Source organism: Festucalex cinctus, chromosome 14 (assembly GCF_051991245.1).
Source record: "Festucalex cinctus isolate MCC-2025b chromosome 14, RoL_Fcin_1.0, whole genome shotgun sequence".
Lineage (NCBI taxonomy): Eukaryota > Metazoa > Chordata > Actinopteri > Syngnathiformes > Syngnathidae > Festucalex > Festucalex cinctus.
This window is the reverse complement of record NC_135424.1, coordinates 22,077,712-22,097,133: the sequence shown is the minus strand read 5'-3', so window position 1 is coordinate 22,097,133 and position 19,422 is coordinate 22,077,712. Positions and strand designations below refer to the sequence as shown.

Here is a 19,422-nt window from a genome sequence, read left to right as displayed (position 1 = left end):
TTAAAGTTAATGAACAATAATAGTTATTTTATTTCTTTATACTATTTTTTTCTTCATAAAACTTATTTCTGTATTGCATTCTAATTATTTTTGACCATATACTGGTTAAAAAATGAAAAGAAAAGGTAAGTATCGCTTGCTTTGGGGGCTGGAAAGGATTAATTGCATTCCGTTCATTTCAATGGGAAACACTACCTTTCTGAACATTTCAGGTTACAAACTGGATTCATGGAACATAATAACTTCATAACTTGAATTTCCACCGTATTATTAAAGGGCTGTCTTCCGGTTTCACTCAGGAAAATTCACTTTTTAAATACAGGATTTAAACAAACAAACTACTTCTCAATTTATAAATATGGGCTTTTCATAACTTGTGGGGGTGATTTTGTCCGGATTATTATTATTATTATTCTTTTCACTCACTCACTCACTCACTCACTCACTCACTCACTCACAGAAGCTTACATGTGTGAATGAGTGAGTGAAGAAAAAAAAAATCCGTGTGTGCTTTCAAATTGCCGCGGGAGTGTCACGCAGCTGACACGTTCGCCCGGCCCCGTTTGCGAAACGCCACCCCCCGCTCTGCGATTGGCTGGAGGGTTGTAAACACTGTCTTTTAGGGCTGGGTATTGCCGCCAACCTCACGATACGATACGTATCACGATACAGGGGCCACGATACGATACGTATCGCGATACATATATATCCCACATAAGACACATTTTATTTTATTTTATTTTATTTTTTAAAACAAAATATAGGAAAATTGGTACACTGAGACACGTGCCATGTTAAGTTTATAAATAAATGTTGACATTCTTCCTCTGCTCTCATTTTTCTTAGCAAGACACAGTGTCCAATCACTGTTGAGCTATTTTTGCATTAATTGAAGGCAATTAACTTCAAAGACGCTGCTGGTTTTTATTTTTTAGGTACAATGGAAGCCGCAAAGGCAAATGTGAACTGCCGATTTAAAGTTAATATCGATTCTGACGTATGCGTATCGATACGTGTATTGCAATGAGACCCGCAACGATATATTGCCGTATCGATTTTTTGAGCACACCCCTACTGTCTTTCCACTGAAACGTCACAAAACAAACACAAAACAAACACAAAATGACAAAATACAGGCTGGAGGGGTGGGGGTTTAGAACGAAATCACCAAAGATTAACATAAACCCAGATGTGTAGACTGAGAGAAAGTTAGTGTGTACATCCTGTATTTAAAAAGTGCATTTTCCTTAATGAATCCGGCAGACTGCGCCTTTATTCTTCGTTTATTTTGAAGCTGGATCATCCAGAAAACAATGCTTTAGGAAATCTATGCATCATGTGTTCTCTTCATATATTTAGACACACCCAGCATTACAGCAAAGCTGATCAGTGAGCAGAAGGAAGACAAGGAGAAGAAGAATCACGAGGAGAAGGAGAAGATGAAAGCTGACAGTGGTTTCCAGGACAACTACAGTGTGGTTGTGGCTTCAGGTAGTCAGTTACCATTTACATACTCTTAGTTATTTTGTGCTGATGTTGTTCAAATTGCAAATATTTTTTATGTTTCAATTAGGGCTGGGATGAAGCGTCGACGTCATCGATGACGTCGACACAAAAAATATGTCGACGCAATAAATGCACGTCGATGCGTCACTTTTGACGCTACCGCGCAATGTCTGGGCCACCAAATATACGTTACCTTGCAGACAAAACACAGGGCGCAAAAAAAATAAAAAAATAAAATGCAGAACGTACAATGCACGTATATTGTGCACAATTACAGTGTAGCAATGGAGAGCAACGATCGTTGTGGTTTGCGGATACCCGGAAGAAATGACAAGCAAGCTACGTGTACCGGCAGGGGCCGGGTCAAAAATGGAGAAAGTGTGGAGTTTTTTTATTTTATTTTATTTTTTTTAAATTGTCGAAGTATGAAGCAAGCTAGCAATGACACAATACAATGATGTGTCTATTGTTTCTAATAGATAGATGACGCAGAAGCTGAGAAGCGGAATTGCCTCCTTTTTTTCTTCCGTTGTGCGCGGCGCGACGGGGTACAGTTATTGAATCAAAAAATAGCAGCGACCGCAGCATCGAGTAGCAACGAGTCTGGGGAGAAGAAACGACCTCGTAATAAGACGTCCGAAGTACTTTACACCTAAAAATGCAAAGTACTTGGCATACCATAAAAGCACAACCGCGATTAAGAGGAGGCACCCGGGAGCTTCTTGTGTGGAGAAAACATCGTAAGTTTTCAACTTTTTTTTTCTTTCCTTGTTGGCAATGAGTAACCCCGTCATTCATCCAAACTGCACCACGTAATTTGTGCTCCAGCCTCGCACACAGAACATGTACCCACTCCCCACTTTAACACACGCAAATAGACAGCCCTCACATACCCGCTTGTTGCTGACACTTTTTTTTTTTTTTAAATTGACACAGACACGCACTCTTCAAATACCCCTAAACTTTTTCTTTTTTTTCTGTCTATTAATAAACAAGCAACATCCACGCCATATGAAAGGTTTTTTTCAGTGACTGAAATAGAGTGAAATATAGTCAACAAAAAAAAGGGGGCAAGCCTGACAGCTGAGCATGTTAAGATGCAAACATCCACTCCAACACAACACATGACTACAACACACACACACACCTGAGCAGATGCACACAGAAAGCGTGAGAGTGGTGGTGGAGCTGTGTTGTTTTGAAAATTGCAGCCGCCACCACTGCTGTTGTTTTTTTTGTTTTGTTTTTAATATTGATATAGATTTTGGTTCAGATTATGGCTTTTGCAGTTTTAGTTATTAAAAGAGAGCTTTATTTTATTATTTCTTTATTGTAGGATTCCATTGCACAAGAGCTGTGTGCACTTTGTCGTATTGTTCAATAAAATTAATTTTTGAACTTGAATAAAAAATATATTGGAAAGAAGAAAATTTTGTTTTACTCATGGAGATAAATTAGCATTAATTGCTGTAGAGGTCAAATTATAGGGAGATAATCGATAATCGAATCGGAATCGGATCGAATCGCATTTAAAAGTGAATCGTTAGATTCATCGATGCATCGAAAAACTATTTTCTAGATTAATCGATTACAAATATAATCGTTTAACCCAGCCCTAGTTTCAATGTTGAAAATGAGAGATTTTTTTTGTATTTGTTGTCTTAGGTTTGAAGTCGCAGTCCAAACGAGCGCTGTCGACTCCACCTAGACCTCCGTCAAGAAGGGGTCGGGTGATGAGCGACAAGTTGACGACTTCATCAGGTGTGGACCCCTCTGCCAAAACCATCAGCGTGCCGGTCTTCCATCTCTACCATAAGCTGCTTCCAGGTACAACATATTCATATGCAAGGTTAACATGCAGGCGTGTGATTCTTTTTGCGTGTTCCATACTTTTTCTCTAGGTCAGCCCCTCCCAGCAGAGATGACACTGGCCCAGCTGCTGACACTACTGTATGACCGCAAGATGCCACAGGGCTACCAATCCATAAACCTCACAGTCAGACTGGGCTCCAAGGTCATTTCTGACCCTGGCCTATCAAAGACAGACTCCTTCAAACGGTTGCGCACCGAAAAAGGTACATAAAAGCAGTTCTGTTAAACTTGAACTCTTTGACTGCCAAAAACGTTTAATAACAATTAGTAAAATCAATATGTATGCCATCATAAACGTTAAATGACGTCAACTGCTTTTTTTTTTTTAAATATTATTATTATTATAATTATTATTATTTTTTAAATCAATGTGAAGTGCAACGTCTAATTGCAGCGCTGCCTGGTCAATGGGTTGTGGAATCGTTAACACCCACTAACTATGGCCAGCAGATGGCAGCATTGTAGCTCTTTTCAATGGGTTGCCGGTGTATGGAATTTCAATGAAACATGACGGAATCTGATCAAATAGAACGTTTTCAAGGATGACGTGAATGATTAAAGCCTTTGTCACATGAAACCTAATTCACAGAGCGTCACTAAACAAAACATATTAGTGTCGAAATCACTGTTGTGGAGAAAATGTATGTTTTCACAAGAAGCTTGTTTTCTCCTTATCTTTTCAGTTTTCGCTCAATGTCACTCAAATGACCCATTTTCAAATGGTGCTTACTAAAAAACGGAATAAGGTAGAAACATACTTTTGTTTTTCTAATGAAAGAATGGAATGCGATCTTTCATTTGGTACTGACATCGTATATGTAGTAAAAGCACACAATATTCTGTTTGCCTTGAAAGATGAGTTAAAATGCCAGAAATCGGCTAGCACTGTGGGTGTTGTATTTTTGATAACATGAGGCATTAAGAGTTAAGACCAATCGTTTTATTTATCCACCTGTAATTTTATGCAGAAAATGTTGAATGACAAACTCACAAAAGACAATCCATACCATATACAAGCATTTTGATGTTTATATAATATACAAACTAATTAAAAATAACAATTTATTTGTTATGCAAAATATTTTTGTATAAAATTTGTACTGTAGAGTTGCCTGTTATGACGTTTACTGAATTTCAAGTTGCTTAAATTTTATTATTCTAATTTCATTGCTTATATTGATTGTATTGAGCAACCAGGTACCTCTCCTCAGTCACAGTAATTTCCATGCTGTTACCTCTCTGTGATGTCATCACACTGAAAAACACCAGATGTATTCTTCTTGAAAAATTCCCAACAGCTGTTTCTCTTTTTCCTGGTTCTTTAGTAGATCACCCTGATATGCTGAACAGCTGCCCCGAAGAGGAACCGATGACACCCGGTGATGAATGTCTTGACGCCACAACCGATGAGTCCTTACTCGAAACGCACCCGATCCAGTCGCCATTACAAGTTTTTGCCGGAATGGGAGGCCTGGCACTCATCGCAGAGAGGCTACCCATGCTCTATCCTGATGTCATTCAGCAGGTAAGATTTGAATTAGGATAAGCAGAAACATTTTCAACAAAAATTGTGCTGCTATCAGTGCATAACCAAGCATAGTGTTCTTCGACTAATAAACATAGCAGCAAAAGTTTGTGAATGGTTTATTTTTGTATATGTATCACACTTAAATGTTTCAGGGCATCAAGCCAATTTTAAGAGCTCATAAAGTAAATACTAAATGTGTTTTGTAGATGATGATTTGATTTATGAAGGAGAAATTAATCCATACCTCTGCGTGGGGAAAAAGTAATGATCTCCAACAGTGATTAGACAAAAGTGGAACTCTTTGGAAGATGTGAAAAATAATTTTCGGCTTCATGGTCATGTAGGACCTTTAGCTTTATTTATTTATTTATTTATTTATTTATTTATGGTGTGGTTCTTTATTTTGTGATGGATGTTTATTGTAAAATGTAGATGGACAGAACGAGTTTTGACAGATAGAGGGGAAAAAAACCCACAAAGCCAATTGTTACATATTTGAATCCATTTTTTAAGTGACACATTGTGTGCTACTTTGTGAATACAACATATTAAAATCGATTATTGTATGTTTAGTTAAGAAGTGAAATTGCAGTCACAATTTTCACCAGTGCTAGAGATTTTAAAGCAAGGGTGTCAAACATAGGGCCCGAAGGCCGGATCAGGCCCGCAAATGGGTTTAATCCGGCTCATTTACTTGTAAAGTAAAAAAATAAAATAAAATTGTAGCCTAATGTCGGACCAATTAATCAGCCAGCCACAATCAAATATATAAATTTGTAATTTCATAAGCAGTCCTCAGATGAGTAAAATAACTTGTACACGGAATCACCCTGGAAGTCATTATTTTACACACAACTTAAGGTTATGGTTTGTTTAATTATTATTATTATTATTTTTAAATCATAGACCAACATAAATGTGTTAAATACGACACAAATTCAATTACTGGTAACACAAATACATATGACAGGGATTAACGTCCTTATAACTTCATTAACTGTGCCACACAATGCATTCTGGGAACTATATATATATGCAAAACAGTAGATTTAACACGTCCAGAACTCATACAGGCAAAGCGTTGCCGCATTTCATTTGCATTTGTGTTATTTTTTTTAAACAATAGATTAGGGCTGCCCCAAAAATCTAAAAAAATCTGCGTATAATTGACGGCAATTGTTTTTAAGTTATATACCATTACTTTACCGATTTGGCCCACTTAGTAATAAATTTTCCTCCATGCGGCCCCTGAGCTAAAATGATTTTGATTGACACCCCTGATTTAAAGTATCACGTGACACGTGTCAAGTGACTAATGGCCTATTCTCTTTATTGCTTCACCGCAGGTCAGTGCCCCAGTTGTGCCCTCTGCAACACAGGAGAAACCTAAAGACACTGATCAGTTTGAGTGGGTCACCATTGAGCAATCAGGAGAGCTGGTGTACGAGGCGCCAGAGTCCATTGCTGCTGAGCCACCGCCCATCAACAAGCAGCAGGCCCAGTCGGCATCTTCATCTTCGTCCTCAGTGCAAACAATGTCGCCCATCCCTGCCCACTCCTTGGCAGCATTCGGCCTGTTCCTGCGCCTGCCAGGCTATGCAGAAGTTCTGCTGAAGGAGCGAAAACATGCCCAGTGCCTGCTGCGTCTGGTGCTTGGTGTCACAGATGATGGCGAGGGCAGTAAGTTTGAATCATTTGACCTTTGACATTTTGCAACCTCTATGTTGGATATAAATAAAATACTTTGTGTGTGTTGTTATCCCCTCCAGGTCATATTCTGCAGTCTCCGTCAGCAAACGTGTTGCCCACATTGCCCTTTCATGTTCTTCGGGCATTGTTCAGAAGCACTCCTCTTACTACTGACGATGGTGTTCTGCTCCGTCGTATGGCTTTGGAGATCGGTGCCATTCACCTTATTTTGGCCTGCCTTTCAGCTCTCAGCCATCATGCTCCACGGAACCCCAACGCTAGCAACAATGTCTCTGAGGTATGGTTGACATTCACCGCTTTCGTGAAACAGACATCTCTGTCCATAGGTCTCTTTGCGTAAACATTTATTTGTAAGCCCCAGAACAATAACAGGACTCTTGATATGATTTAGAATGGTGCTATAGAAGTGGTTAGAAAATATTATGATGTTTTGGAATATATTCAACGACAGCTTTCAAGCTTGGTGTTTACAGTCCTGCATGTGAATTTTATGCAAAAACAGCCACATTTGTTTTGTTATTGTTATGACGCTATGCCCGTTCACTCTTTTGCTTTCCCTTGTGGATTTATGGACTTCCCATAGCTGAGGACAGATCATAAGGGAGATAGATTACTTGAACAAGAGCCAAATATTTCTCTGGCTAACCTTGAGCTTGAATGGAACAGAAACAGTATCACGACATAGTTGCTTAAAAATCAGAATGCGCATCCCCTTAATTCAGTAAAGCTGGTTTTATTTTTAGCCTTGTTGGATTTGTCTACAGTTAAGGAGTATTTGTACAAAGAAAGAAGTTGAATGAATTTGCCTTGATACAGCATCTCAATTGATCTGACGTGAATGTGATTAAAGTGTAGAATTTCAGCTTTAATTTATGGGGTTGAACAAAAACTGGGCACATACCCCGCTATTATGTAGTAGGGACATAAGCAGAGCCCTGTCGCGATAATCTGCAAGTTTTTTGCGCGCCCAAAGAGGTTTAGAATTGCCTATATATGCCACAAGGTGACAGCAAACATGACTTTTTAGGGCTATGGTGTATAAATGTATCTTCTCCTCTATATTAACATAATCCGTTAATTAAATTCACACAAGATGGTGCAAAGCAATACTTGATTTTTTTTAAATAGCAAATAACATAGGTTTAAAAAAAGAAAAGAAAATAGGTGAGTTGATGAATCACCATTGCACAGGGGAACACTGTACACCCATTTTACGCCTGATACCTCAATTTTTAGGTGTTCAACAGTGTTTGGACTTATGCCTTCCACAATTTCTTGAGAATAACACAATTTTTGCAAAAGAACTAACAACACATGTAGACATTTACTGGTATAGAAGGCTTGTGGAAAAAAAAGTGTACTTTCATTGCAACATGATATGCAATGTCTAATTCAACAAATCTACACAGGTTGGTGCCAAAGAAATATAATGGAGGTTTACTACTTTTATTTAAATATTAGTTCAGCCTTTATTTGTTTCAATTTCGATGATTATGGAATTAAAAACACAAACATCAAATCCAGTATTTCACAAAATTAGAATATTTCATGTGACCACAAAATTGTTGGTTTTCTGAAAAGTGTATTCAAGTAATATGCTCTGGGTACTCTGGTTTCCTCTTACATACCATAAACCTGCATGGTAGGTGGATTTAACACTGAATTGTTCCTACGTGTGATTCTGAGTGTGAATGGTTGTTCGTCGATATGTGCCCTAATTGGCTGGCAACCAGTTCAGGGTGTACCTGCCTACTGCCCGAAGACAGCTCGGATAGGCTCCTAAGTGGTCCATTCATTCATGCATGGATGGATGGATGCCCTCAGTACTTTGTCAGCCCTCCTTTTGCATTCATTGCAGCATCAAGGCAGCATGGCATGGAAGTGATCAGCCATTGGCACCGTTCAGGTGTTATTGTTAATCCAAGTTGCATTGATATTGGCCATCAGATTGTCTTCATTTTGGGGTTTCTGTTCCCTAATCTTGCTCTTGACCAGCAGCGTCAAACTCATTTGTGTTCACAACCCAATTAGATTTAAAATCAAACACCACTATACTTGTGGCCTAATAAGCGATTATGTTTTTTCAGAAATCTGGATTTTATTCACAAAAGTGAGCGTAAATACAATAATATAAAGAGTCTTCATACACGCTTGTGCATTGTAGAGATCAGAGTGGCTCAATGTACCATGTGTACCTTGAATGACTTTTAGATCTATAAATCATTTTAAACTGATACATTTACAACATCCATCTGGAAATTGTGACAACCTCAACTGACCCCCATACAAAAATCAAGTGAGAACTTTTTGGAAAGAGAGCGCATTTGTCCCACTACCTTGTAAATATAGACATAAAAAAATATACACGTGCCAGTGCATATATACAAACATAAGACTTGCACAAACGCAACATCGTTTTAAGCTGAAGCTGTTTTGACAGAAAATTTCCAATATTCTGTCTTCAAACATTTTTCAAATAGTGTTCTCATATACACAAATCTGTATCCTTTGTACTGTAAAGGTGACACAGCAGTGTTTTATACACTATCAACTATGCTTGCTTTGCTCTTCAAACTTACCATCTTATAGCCTTTACATGTGCATCGCAGGTGTCATATTTTGAGTAACAGCCAAATGCAGTGTTATTTAAGTGGTTGTCAGTTTTCCCTCCAGTGGACAAAATTAGCAACAACAGTTAATTAGTGGAAAATTTTCAGATAAATGTGCTTGACAATACCTCATACATTTTGAATGAGAGCCAAGTTAGGCGAATTTGCTGGCCAGTCAAATACTGTTATTCCATAACTTAAAGTGGAAGTCAACCCCAAAATTTTCTCTACAATATGTTGTATGGCCTTCACATGGGTATAAACTCGGCATTCTGATTAATCATGTGTTTTGTGATGCTGAGCCATGATTGGTCATTACCTGAGCCCTGATGATGTCTGTTTCAGTCAATAATAGGGGCAAAATGGCCGCCCTCTGAGATGGAGAAAAACAGGTGGATTTTGCTGCGTAACTCAAATTCCACAAGTGATATAAAATGGATGGATGGATGATTCACACTAATTTTGACACCCCTTGTTTGTCTTTATTTTTCAGTAACTGGAAAAAAAACATGCTCCGTTTAAATCAGGTCTCTAATTTAGCTATTAAAAAATATTCAATGTATTTGCCTTCAAAAATGGTATTGTATCATTTTCCCCTACTCCAGTATGCCCTTTGACATCTCTCAAATATAAAGCTTGTCAAGATTGTGTAATAAACTTTTTCACTTTGTATATTGGTGGTAGTACAACTATTGTTGAGTTGTCATTTTATAATGTCTAATGTTTGTTCTTTTCAGCCACAGATGTCAAGTTGTCATGGTGGAGGGACCAGTGAGGAGCAGCAGTTATACTGGGCCAAAGGAACTGGTTTTGGCACTGGATCCACAGCATCGGGGTGGGATGTTGAGCAGGCTCTCACAAAACAGCGTCTTGAGGAGGAGCATGTTACTTGTCTTCTCCAGGTAAGTCAGTACACCATTAGCCTGTTTTGGCACACTGTTTGCTGTTTGGATTAACACACTACAACAGTAATTAGCATTTTGCAGCAGATAATTATTTTTGTTTTTGTTCATCTTTGGTGGTGATTTCGTCCTAATTTGTAGAATTCTAGCACCCTCTGGTGGTCTGGTAGTTTTTTAGTGCAGTTTAATTTTTCACAAGGCATGTTTTGACCCTTTGTTTAAAATCCACATTAATGGTCAGATGAAAGGGAACGTAATTTGCTGCTTGTGAGTCAATATGTGTAGGAACTCAATGTGTGCTTGCATTAGTAAGTGCCTCAATGTATGTATTTTATATATATTTTTCAATATATGTAATAATATTTTTCATTGCTGTATTGTGCAAAAGCACAATATTGTTTTTTGTTTTTAGTATGAGCTCATTTTTTTCACAATATTGTCAACTTTTTTTGTATCGCCAACCTCCCCACAATATCGTGATAATTATTGTATCGTGATATCGTATCGTGATGTTGGGATATCGTTACATCCCTAGTTTTAATATCATAATACTGGTATATCCCTTGAATGTGACTGAGTTTTATCTCTTATGATGATGTTCCTTTTACTAGGTCTTGGCAAGCTATATTAATGCCGCAGGTTCGAGCAGCTTCCACACTACTGAAACATCTTCAGCAGAGAGCAGAACCCACAACAGCTCAGCACTTCCAGTCGTGCTGCAGGAGCTGCTCAGTCAGTCCTGTCTCATCCCTGCTATGTCCTCCTACCTACGGAACGACTCTGGTAAGCTGCTCTTCTATCTATGAATTGTGTTGATACAGCTTAGCAAGGCTTTGTATTCCACCCTTTATATTGTCTGAAACTAGCTTACTTTGTTTGAATTACAATTTAGTTGTCATTATGTTTTGTCATTGGCCATAGCTGACAGATTAGTTCCGCTAGTTAGTGAGTGAGTGATATGTGTATAGCCTCTTCAAACATACCGCCACTTCACTTGAAGCGTGGCCTAAATAATGACAAATTCTTTTAAATGGGAAATGCCACTGCATGTACCAAATTAACATCATGATGTATTTAAATAAATGCCGGTGGCTCTTTGACCAACGTCTGTAAAAGAGCCATTTGCCCCGCAGTTTTAGTCATTCAATAAATGTCACAGAGAGCTGTCTGTAATGAACAAGTCAGAGCCCTCCTCCTCCTCTGAAGTCCAAAGAGGAGAGCTGTTAGTCAGAAATAAATGGTACTGCCGCTCTATTTATTGCTCAGCCAGTGAGTGAAAAATAATATAATTGAAGGACTAAATTAAATACCTTCGTCTAAGATGAAAATTTGTGTGACTGTACGTGTGCTTTTTATTTTGCTAAGTATGCACAATACAAGGAGTCGTTTTTTGCATTTATTGTGAATTCAATTTATTGCATTTTTTTTTAAACTTAAGAATTGGGCCAGACTAGTGGCACAGTGGGCCACGTGGTTATCTTGTCTGCATCACAGACAGAGGTTTTACGTATTGGCTCAGGACTTTCTCTGCAGAAATATGCACATTCTCCCAGTGCTTGCTTGGGGTTTCTAGACTAGGTCCTCTGGATTTCTTCAATTACAAAAACATGCATGCTAGGATAATTGTAGCCCATCCATGTGAAAGTGATATAGTAAAGTAAATCAGCTATGAATTTGTAAACATCCAATGCATCATAGTTTCACAAAATTTGGAACAGTTTAGAGAGACCTTACATATAAAGTGAGTAGTTGAGCACAAAACTCTTAACAAAATTATGTTGTATAAATGATGTAAAACATCTAGAATTGTTACAGATTTCATTTTCGTGTATGGAATTTGTAGAACAGAAATAACTGCTGTTAGTAAAAGGGGGGTTGCATTAACAGAAGATGGCCCTAAATTAGTCAGATGCTGCACTTTGGTTAAATTGTATTTGGTGAATTGTCTCTGGCTGGTAAGCACCCAAGAAAATGCCAAAATATGTCAGGCTGCTGTGTTTAATTAATTTTTGGCAATGGTGTATGTGTGTGTGTGTGTGTGTGTGTGTGTGTGTGTGGAGGGGGGGGGGGGGGGGGGGCGTGTGCCATTCCCTGTTAAAAACATACCATTCACAAATAAAAATTATGTTGAGTTTTGTTGCCAGGGGAGGATTAATTTTGATGTGTGTTCTTAAGCCAAGAGGCAAAGCTCTTTGCACACAAGTCATGGAACTTTTAATTTTTACCTAAGAGAACCACTGGCGAGTCTGCACTATGTTCCCCTAGAGAAACAAGTCCCTGTATTATATCAACTAACTAGAAAACCTTTTGTTGCCCTTTCGTCTTACCTTGGCTAAATAGGCTTTTATTTCTTCTTGCAATTCCTCCTTTGCTCACAAGCTCCTGAACCATGTCAGCCTTCCACATTGCTCCACATTAATCTTTTGTCTGGGCAAAGCCTTTTGGAATACATTAGTTTCTCACTGTAGCCTTCTTGCTCATAACATAGATCTAAGCCATTAATGCACTTGAACACATTTGAATGTAACCACAAAATGTTTTATCTCATAAAAATCAGAAGTTTGAGATGTAATACCTCGGATCAAAGCATTCTTACTCATACATCAAAACCGCCTTCAAAACTTTCAAGCTAGGTACATTTTAAATAAACCAAGCGTATCAAGTTCTGTAAAGTTTACAGTTCTTTAGTATTCATTTTTAGTAAGTGTACATATGAGCTTGTAGAGTGTAGAAGGTATCTGTAGCATTTGTTTTTTAATTAATTGGAGCATATATAAAATTTGGTTTTCTGACATCCTCCATTTTGAAACACATCTAGACTGAATTTGTTTTTTATATATACAGTACATATACACATATGGACAAAATTGTGGGTATCCCCCTGTTAATGAAAGAAAAATTTGCTTGCATATGCTTCATTTTTGCGTCTGCGAACATAGTTGATATGCCTTACCAAAAAGCCCCAGTTTTGTCACCTGGAATGAATGAATGAATGAATGAATGAATGAATGAAAAATAATCATAGCAAGAAAAGATCACTTCCCCTACTGTGAAACATGAAGGTGGCTTGGTTATGTTCTGGAGCTGATTTACTACATCTGGCACAAGGGTTCTTGAATCTGTGCAATGAGCTCTCAAGACTATTAAGGCATTCTGGAGAGAAATGTGCTGCCGAGTGTCAGGAAGCTCGGTCTCAGTAGCAGGTCATGAGTCTTGCAACAGGATTACCACCGAAAACAAACAGCCAATAACACCTAAGAATTGAATGACGAAGAGAATAGCATTGGACTGTTGTGAATGCAGATCTAAAATCCCATTGAACATTGTGGAAGTAGCTGAAACATGCCATCTGGAGAAGACACCCTTCAAACCTGAGACAGCTGGGACAACCTGAGAATGATCTATGCAGATGGCTACTAGCTTAAAAATATACTTGAAAAGCTCCATTTTTCTAAATGATCGCGTAGCATTTCAAAATGTGTTGCGCAGCTAGGTTTCATATTGGTCTGTTGGCGTTTTGAACAAAGAAGAAAGCACATTTGTCTTTGCTTTCTGTCAATTCACCAGAGAAGATTTATATACGTTTCACAACAGGAATTCAAGCCGCAAATCCGCTTTTGAAGTTGCTAACTTGCTAAAAAAAAATGTAACGCACGCCATCTTAAGTTTAGATGTTAGAGTTGTGATGCATCTAACTGTTGAAACAGTTAGGCACTGCACCGATTGTAATTCAATGTCTACGGACTGTTATACAGTACTAGGGATGGGGATATAGCTAAAAAAAACAATTCTATTGCGTTATTTCAAGGAAAGTTACGGTGAGGAGATTTTTGCTAAACATTTTATTTGTGATTGATTTTTTGTAATATTTCTATTGCACACATTTGACCACGCAAGCCATCAATTCTTCAATAAACATATGAAACAAAATGGCTCCTGGCCACAATAAATCATGGAGGAGGAGGGAAGAAGAGGAAAGAAGGAGAAAATAAAATAAACCTGAGCAGGTTGCGAATCGGGTACCTGCTGCTTACAGAGCAATCTTGATAACCACTACACTTTTGTTCAGCTAGGTTCAGCAGCGCGAAGGTTTTACTTGTAGTTTACACAAGTGTCAGCCAGAACCTTTTCTGGGATTTTAAGACAGCCAATTGTCATTGCACTTTGGCATTGCAAATTTGAAGGATAATTGATTGCTTTGAATTCATTTGGACACAATGTTTACTGATAAAGGCTACTTTTGTCCAAATGGCCACGATGACGTATGATGTTACGGATGTCATAACATCCCTACAGTGTCAATTTCGTGACATTTCAAATTTTTATCACCCCCCCAAAAAAATACACTGGTAATGTCATAGAAGGTATGATATTGCACCCCCCTGTACAGTACTTGTATGCAATCTGTCGGTGGTTGTTTTTTAAAATGTTTTACAGTGATGTTTTTTCTATTTAATCTTGCACATAAGAAATACCAAGGCTAGCATGTTGGCTTGGCCCTTGCCAAGCATTCCAGTTTCTCATGTGGCCCCTTTGCAAAATTATTTGCCCACTCCTGCTATAAGGGTTCACATTTCCCTGTCGATGCTAGATGAACCACTCCCAACAGAGATGATGATGATGATTCATTATCTTCTAGTGAAGATCTACCCTGACAGGTTGGATCAGAGCCACTGGCACTGTAGTGACTCACTGACACCTCTTAAGAAATAAAATGGTATTAGGAGAAAATGCTCAATCGAATATTCTTGTTCGGTCTCAAAATAATCCTTTAAAAATGTTCTACAATGTTGTGTAATTTTAAACCTCATTTTTTGCAGCTATGATAGACCAGATATTGAGGTGAAAATATTCATTGGCTTTTGAATAATTGAAATTTTCATTAGAACAATCTCTTCCATTTTAGTAGTATACTCTTTATAGACAAATGCTTTGTTGGCTTGGAGGTAACGAATAAAGCAAAGCATCAACCAAGAAGCCTCTCAACAACGTCATAATTTTAGGCTCTGTTTTTAAGTAATATATTTCATGTAAGTGACAACATATGACATGAATATTTCATTTGTATCAGCAGTCATAAAAACGGCTTTGAGAGCCAGTTTGTAGCTTTGCTGAACCATAGGAATGACAGTCCTGGTTGACCTCTTGCATCTGTCCATCACGTGTCCAGTGATACCTTTTTCATGTTTCATGTTGTCTCTCTCAGCCCTTCGCTATCTTTTCAGCGCATAACTTCGACTTGATATGTTTTCCATGTCTTCAGACAGTCCCTCTAACCTCCCCCTCCTCTTTCTTGGGATAAGGGTCATGTCAAACTTCTTCAAGTGTTCTGAACTTAAAACTGTTCTCTCAACCTCTTGTAGTCGTTTAGAAATGTCAAATGTTGTGAAATTATACTATAATGTGGTGTAGATGTATACGAACACAATTACAAATAGGTTGAGGAATGTGCCAATTATGCCCAACATGGCCAAGATGGATTCCTCCTGCTCCTCCTTCAGCTCCAGTGCATGCACATCATCAAGGGTGATAATAGTGGTGCCCATGATCTTGCAACTGCCTTAGCCCTTCAAGGTGACTTCTATCTGGAATAAATGGAAATAAGGAATATCCATGTCAGTTTTAAACAAATAACAGAATAGGGTATACATACATAGATAGATGGCATCATTTTTTAGTGCCCCATCCGCAAACTCGTCCCACCAAATATGTCTATGCAGAGTGGGGGTCACCATTTTTGATGACCTGCCACTACTTGGAGATAATGCTAATTGCAAAGCATCACTTTGGATTTTATGGGATGAAATAGTTAAATTACCAGTGGTTGTGGTTAATGGCAGTCCTTCTGTCAAAAGAAGCATGATTAAATGTTGCCATTAGAGTCCCTCAAGTCCGCCCACTGATTTTCATGTGCTGTAAAGGATTAAATGCCCCAGATGCACTGTGTAGCTATCCAGCATTATTCACATCTTCCTTGTGGAAGAAAATACAGTGACATACAGTACATGAGCAACAAGGAAAATGTATTCTTTTGCTGTGTACGTTTGTGAATGATGAACAATCTGCAGTCTTTGCTGGAAAATATGCTACTGATGATTGTACAGTATATTAGAGCATTTCCAAAAGGAATTTCAAATAAATGGAAAAATATCTTACCCTAAGGTGTTTCAGTGGCAAAAAATTGTCTTTCACCATGCTTTTTGTATCGTCATAAAATTCCTTGGATTTGAGGGCATGCTACATGTGGAGACCTGCAGGTGAAGGGGACAGTCTCAGCAGCTTTGCTCAACTATACTTCCAGGGAAACCCATCTTGTGTCACATCCAATTTATAACACCATCAAGTCCAATGTCCGCTGAAATTTGAATTCAGTCAGACCCTTCCTTGTCTTCAGCAATTATTCTTCTGTTTAAGTACAGCCAGCTTTATTTAGGTGATGAAGACGAGCCCGCTTCTCTCTTCCCACCATTCTTTCCATCTCTTCCCTTGCGTTTTCCCTGTTTTGCGTAAACTCTTCTACACAATTCTTCAAACTCCCTCCTCATAGTGTTTGTTAATTTACACACCCCAGTTGTTCTGTAGCTTACATCTTTCTTGCTTCGGATTCTTCCGGGAAACAGTGCGATTAGTGCTTTCAATAAAGTCTCTTGCTCAGTCCGGATGCATCCAACCCAGAACGATGTATCATTGTCTGGTGGTTGTGTAGATGTGTCAGCTGATGTCTCTATGCCACCAAGCCTCCAGTCTTCTAGCTAAGAACACACAGGTCCCTGAAGTAGCCAGGTCTGGTTGTTGATATTCCGGAGGAGGATAAAAAGCCAAAACATTCCATTAGATTAGATCTCTGTAAGAGAGGCAGCCGCAGAGCCAGACGATTGCTATAGCAGTAGGGATCTAGCAGTGGGATCGCCAGTGACAGCAGTATTACGGTGGCTCCTCAACACCAGTTAGACACCATGGCGGGACTGTGCATTGCATAACCAAGCAGAATGATCGCAAAAGAGGGAGGATGGATCCTGGTGACCGTAGCAGAAGGAACATAAGAATGAGAAGGGAGAAAGAGGTGGGTGGGGGAATCAACATTGCTCACGCTTACCGTTTTCTCCTCCCCTCTCCCTGATGTGGGGGCTGGTAGTGCGCACAAAAACACAGCTTACACCAAAACAACACAAGGAAAATAATCTAAAAGAAGGCAAAATCATCACTGCTGTTTGTGTTAAGTGGAGCCCATCCCCAGCTGCGGTTTGTTGGACAGGGTTATGCAAAAGAGAGATGGTGGTTAGGGCACTGTGAAGCAGTGGTGAAATAGTGGTTGAAGCTGGGCGGAGGACAAAGCAGGAGGCAGTGAAAAAGGGTTGGGGGGGAGAGGGGTCTGTGCGCACATTATCTCTAACGGGGGTGATTCTGTGACGGCCAACATACTCGCCTAGTTGTCTGCGGTCTTGGGTTGCTGTAAAACATACCTGAATTACTATGTAGTTGTGATTTTTATTTTCCTGTCATGTCTGTGTGCTAAATGTAAAATCATCACCCAGTTTAATTATATTTAAACAGCACTAGGCTTCATTTGAATAAGTTAAGACATCAGACTTGGCACTCCCAGGGAAGTGATCACGATCAAAATTTAAATGTTCACTCCATTTGCTAATTCTAATTGAAAAACAAAACAAAAACACAGCTGAAACCAGGAGTCTACATACAAAACTATATATTTTTTTAAATAAAAGTGCTTTTTCCTCCCACTACATCAGACTACTTTTTTTTTTTTTTTTTAGGTTGATTACCACCCTTATTACTAAATGCCAGAATGTTGTTTTTTTTTTTTTTTTTTTTTTTTGTTTTTTTTACACAATTTATTTTTCATTACATTCTTCAATGTCAGACGTGCTTACAGTAAGATTGCTATCACCTTAACCATTTGGGAAAACCCAGTTGATGATGTCATGTCTTTGGCTGCTTCTGAGAGGTTTATTCACATCATTTCAGTTTATCAGAGACTCACCTTCGGGTTCAGTGTTCCCTCGTTAGCAAATAGGTACATTACTGTAAAAAAAATGCATGCAAAATTGCCCTAAAAAAATTATGTGATACAATGAGGCCACGAAAAGTGAACCTCATTATAGTGAGGGAATACTGTATTTGAAGGAACACCCGAAGCACTATATAACATAATGGGAAAGTCAAAAGAAGTCAGTCAAGATATCAAGAAGAGAATTGTTGACTTGTACAAGTCTGGTTCATCCTTGGGTGCAGTTTCCAGATTCCTAAAGGTTCCCAACTTTTCCAACAATTGTAGTATAAACACCAGCTATTATGCCACTCGTTAAGATGGGTTTGTGTCCCAGAGATGAACTTTTTTTGGTCTCACAGGCTTGATGCAGTTATTGCAAGTAAGGGTTACGCCTCGTTACTTTAACTTAATTTGGTAATGTCGCTTCCAATACTTCTGCTCACTTGTAAAGTGGGTTGGTGAAAGTAACAAAAGGTGCTCTGTCCTGAGCTGGTTAACACATCTAAATGTAAATACAATTAAATAAAAGCTAGAATTCTGAATATTCATCATATTCATCTTTTGATCTGAAACCCCAATACGCCAATAATTTTGGGAGGGGACTGTATAAAACAACCAAAGATTTTGACAATTTGACATCAAGAGTGTGACAAAACCGGTTAAATGATTTCCTTAATGGAAAAGTCATTCAGTTTTTAAGTTTCGGGATACTTTTTCTGTTGCGCTTACTGTCCTTTTAATGCACATAATTACAAAGTCTAGTGAGGCAGACAGTGTGTTGGCAAAGCGTTACCATTTCAATGTTTCATCTTCCTGTTTGTCCTAAAGGGCTTGAAATAGTTCAACCATGATCTTGATATATATTATATACATATTACCACAAACTGGTTATGGCTCATTTGCTCTCCCCCCCCCCTCCCCCCCATTCCTCAGAAACTATTAAACACCAACACTACCAGCAACCAACTACACCCTAATGCCTGTTATAAACTATTATTTTTGCATTCTTTAAAAGCAGGTCACACTGCACTGCATAAAATGGATGTCATTTATTTTCAGAGGGTTCACACTGTCCAGTGAAACATACGTTAAATCTCAGTTATAGCAGAGTGAGTATCAGGCTCAAAAGCAGTGTCATTGCATCATTTGTGTGCAGCAACCTCTAGTTGTTGTCATGGCAATGGCAAGATGAAATTTAGCACTTGCCATAATAGTGTTTATGTGCATTGAAGAGAAAAGATTTCAAAAGGGAGAAAAGTGGTCACATTTTTTTTCCCTCCGCTT

General features: G+C 38.5%; 1 protein-coding gene and 1 long non-coding RNA gene across 4 annotated transcripts in view; one reads left to right on the top strand and one right to left on the bottom strand.

The window, feature by feature from the left end:
- The window catches only part of birc6 (baculoviral IAP repeat containing 6), a 94,795-nt gene that overhangs the window by 53,148 nt on the left and 22,225 nt on the right, over window positions 1-19,422 (top strand). For 2 of the 3 annotated variants that reach the window (XM_077494418.1, XM_077494417.1), the window contains 8 exons: window positions 1,360-1,491; window positions 3,172-3,333; window positions 3,408-3,581; window positions 4,704-4,903; window positions 6,253-6,586; window positions 6,676-6,893; window positions 9,963-10,127; window positions 10,739-10,910. In XM_077494418.1, coding sequence (XP_077350544.1) covers window positions 1,360-1,491; window positions 3,172-3,333; window positions 3,408-3,581; window positions 4,704-4,903; window positions 6,253-6,586; window positions 6,676-6,893; window positions 9,963-10,127; window positions 10,739-10,910 — 1,557 coding nt within the window. The remainder of the gene's footprint in view (window positions 1-1,359; window positions 1,492-3,171; window positions 3,334-3,407; window positions 3,582-4,703; window positions 4,904-6,252; window positions 6,587-6,675; window positions 6,894-9,962; window positions 10,128-10,738; window positions 10,911-19,422) is intronic. The other variant, XM_077494419.1, reaches the window with a different exon arrangement.
- LOC144001796 (uncharacterized) lies at window positions 12,715-17,377 on the bottom strand. Its single transcript, XR_013278593.1, has 3 exons — window positions 17,224-17,377; window positions 16,284-17,143; window positions 12,715-15,712 (listed from the first exon to the last, which is right to left on the bottom strand). It is a non-coding gene; the product is annotated as an uncharacterized LOC144001796 (long non-coding RNA).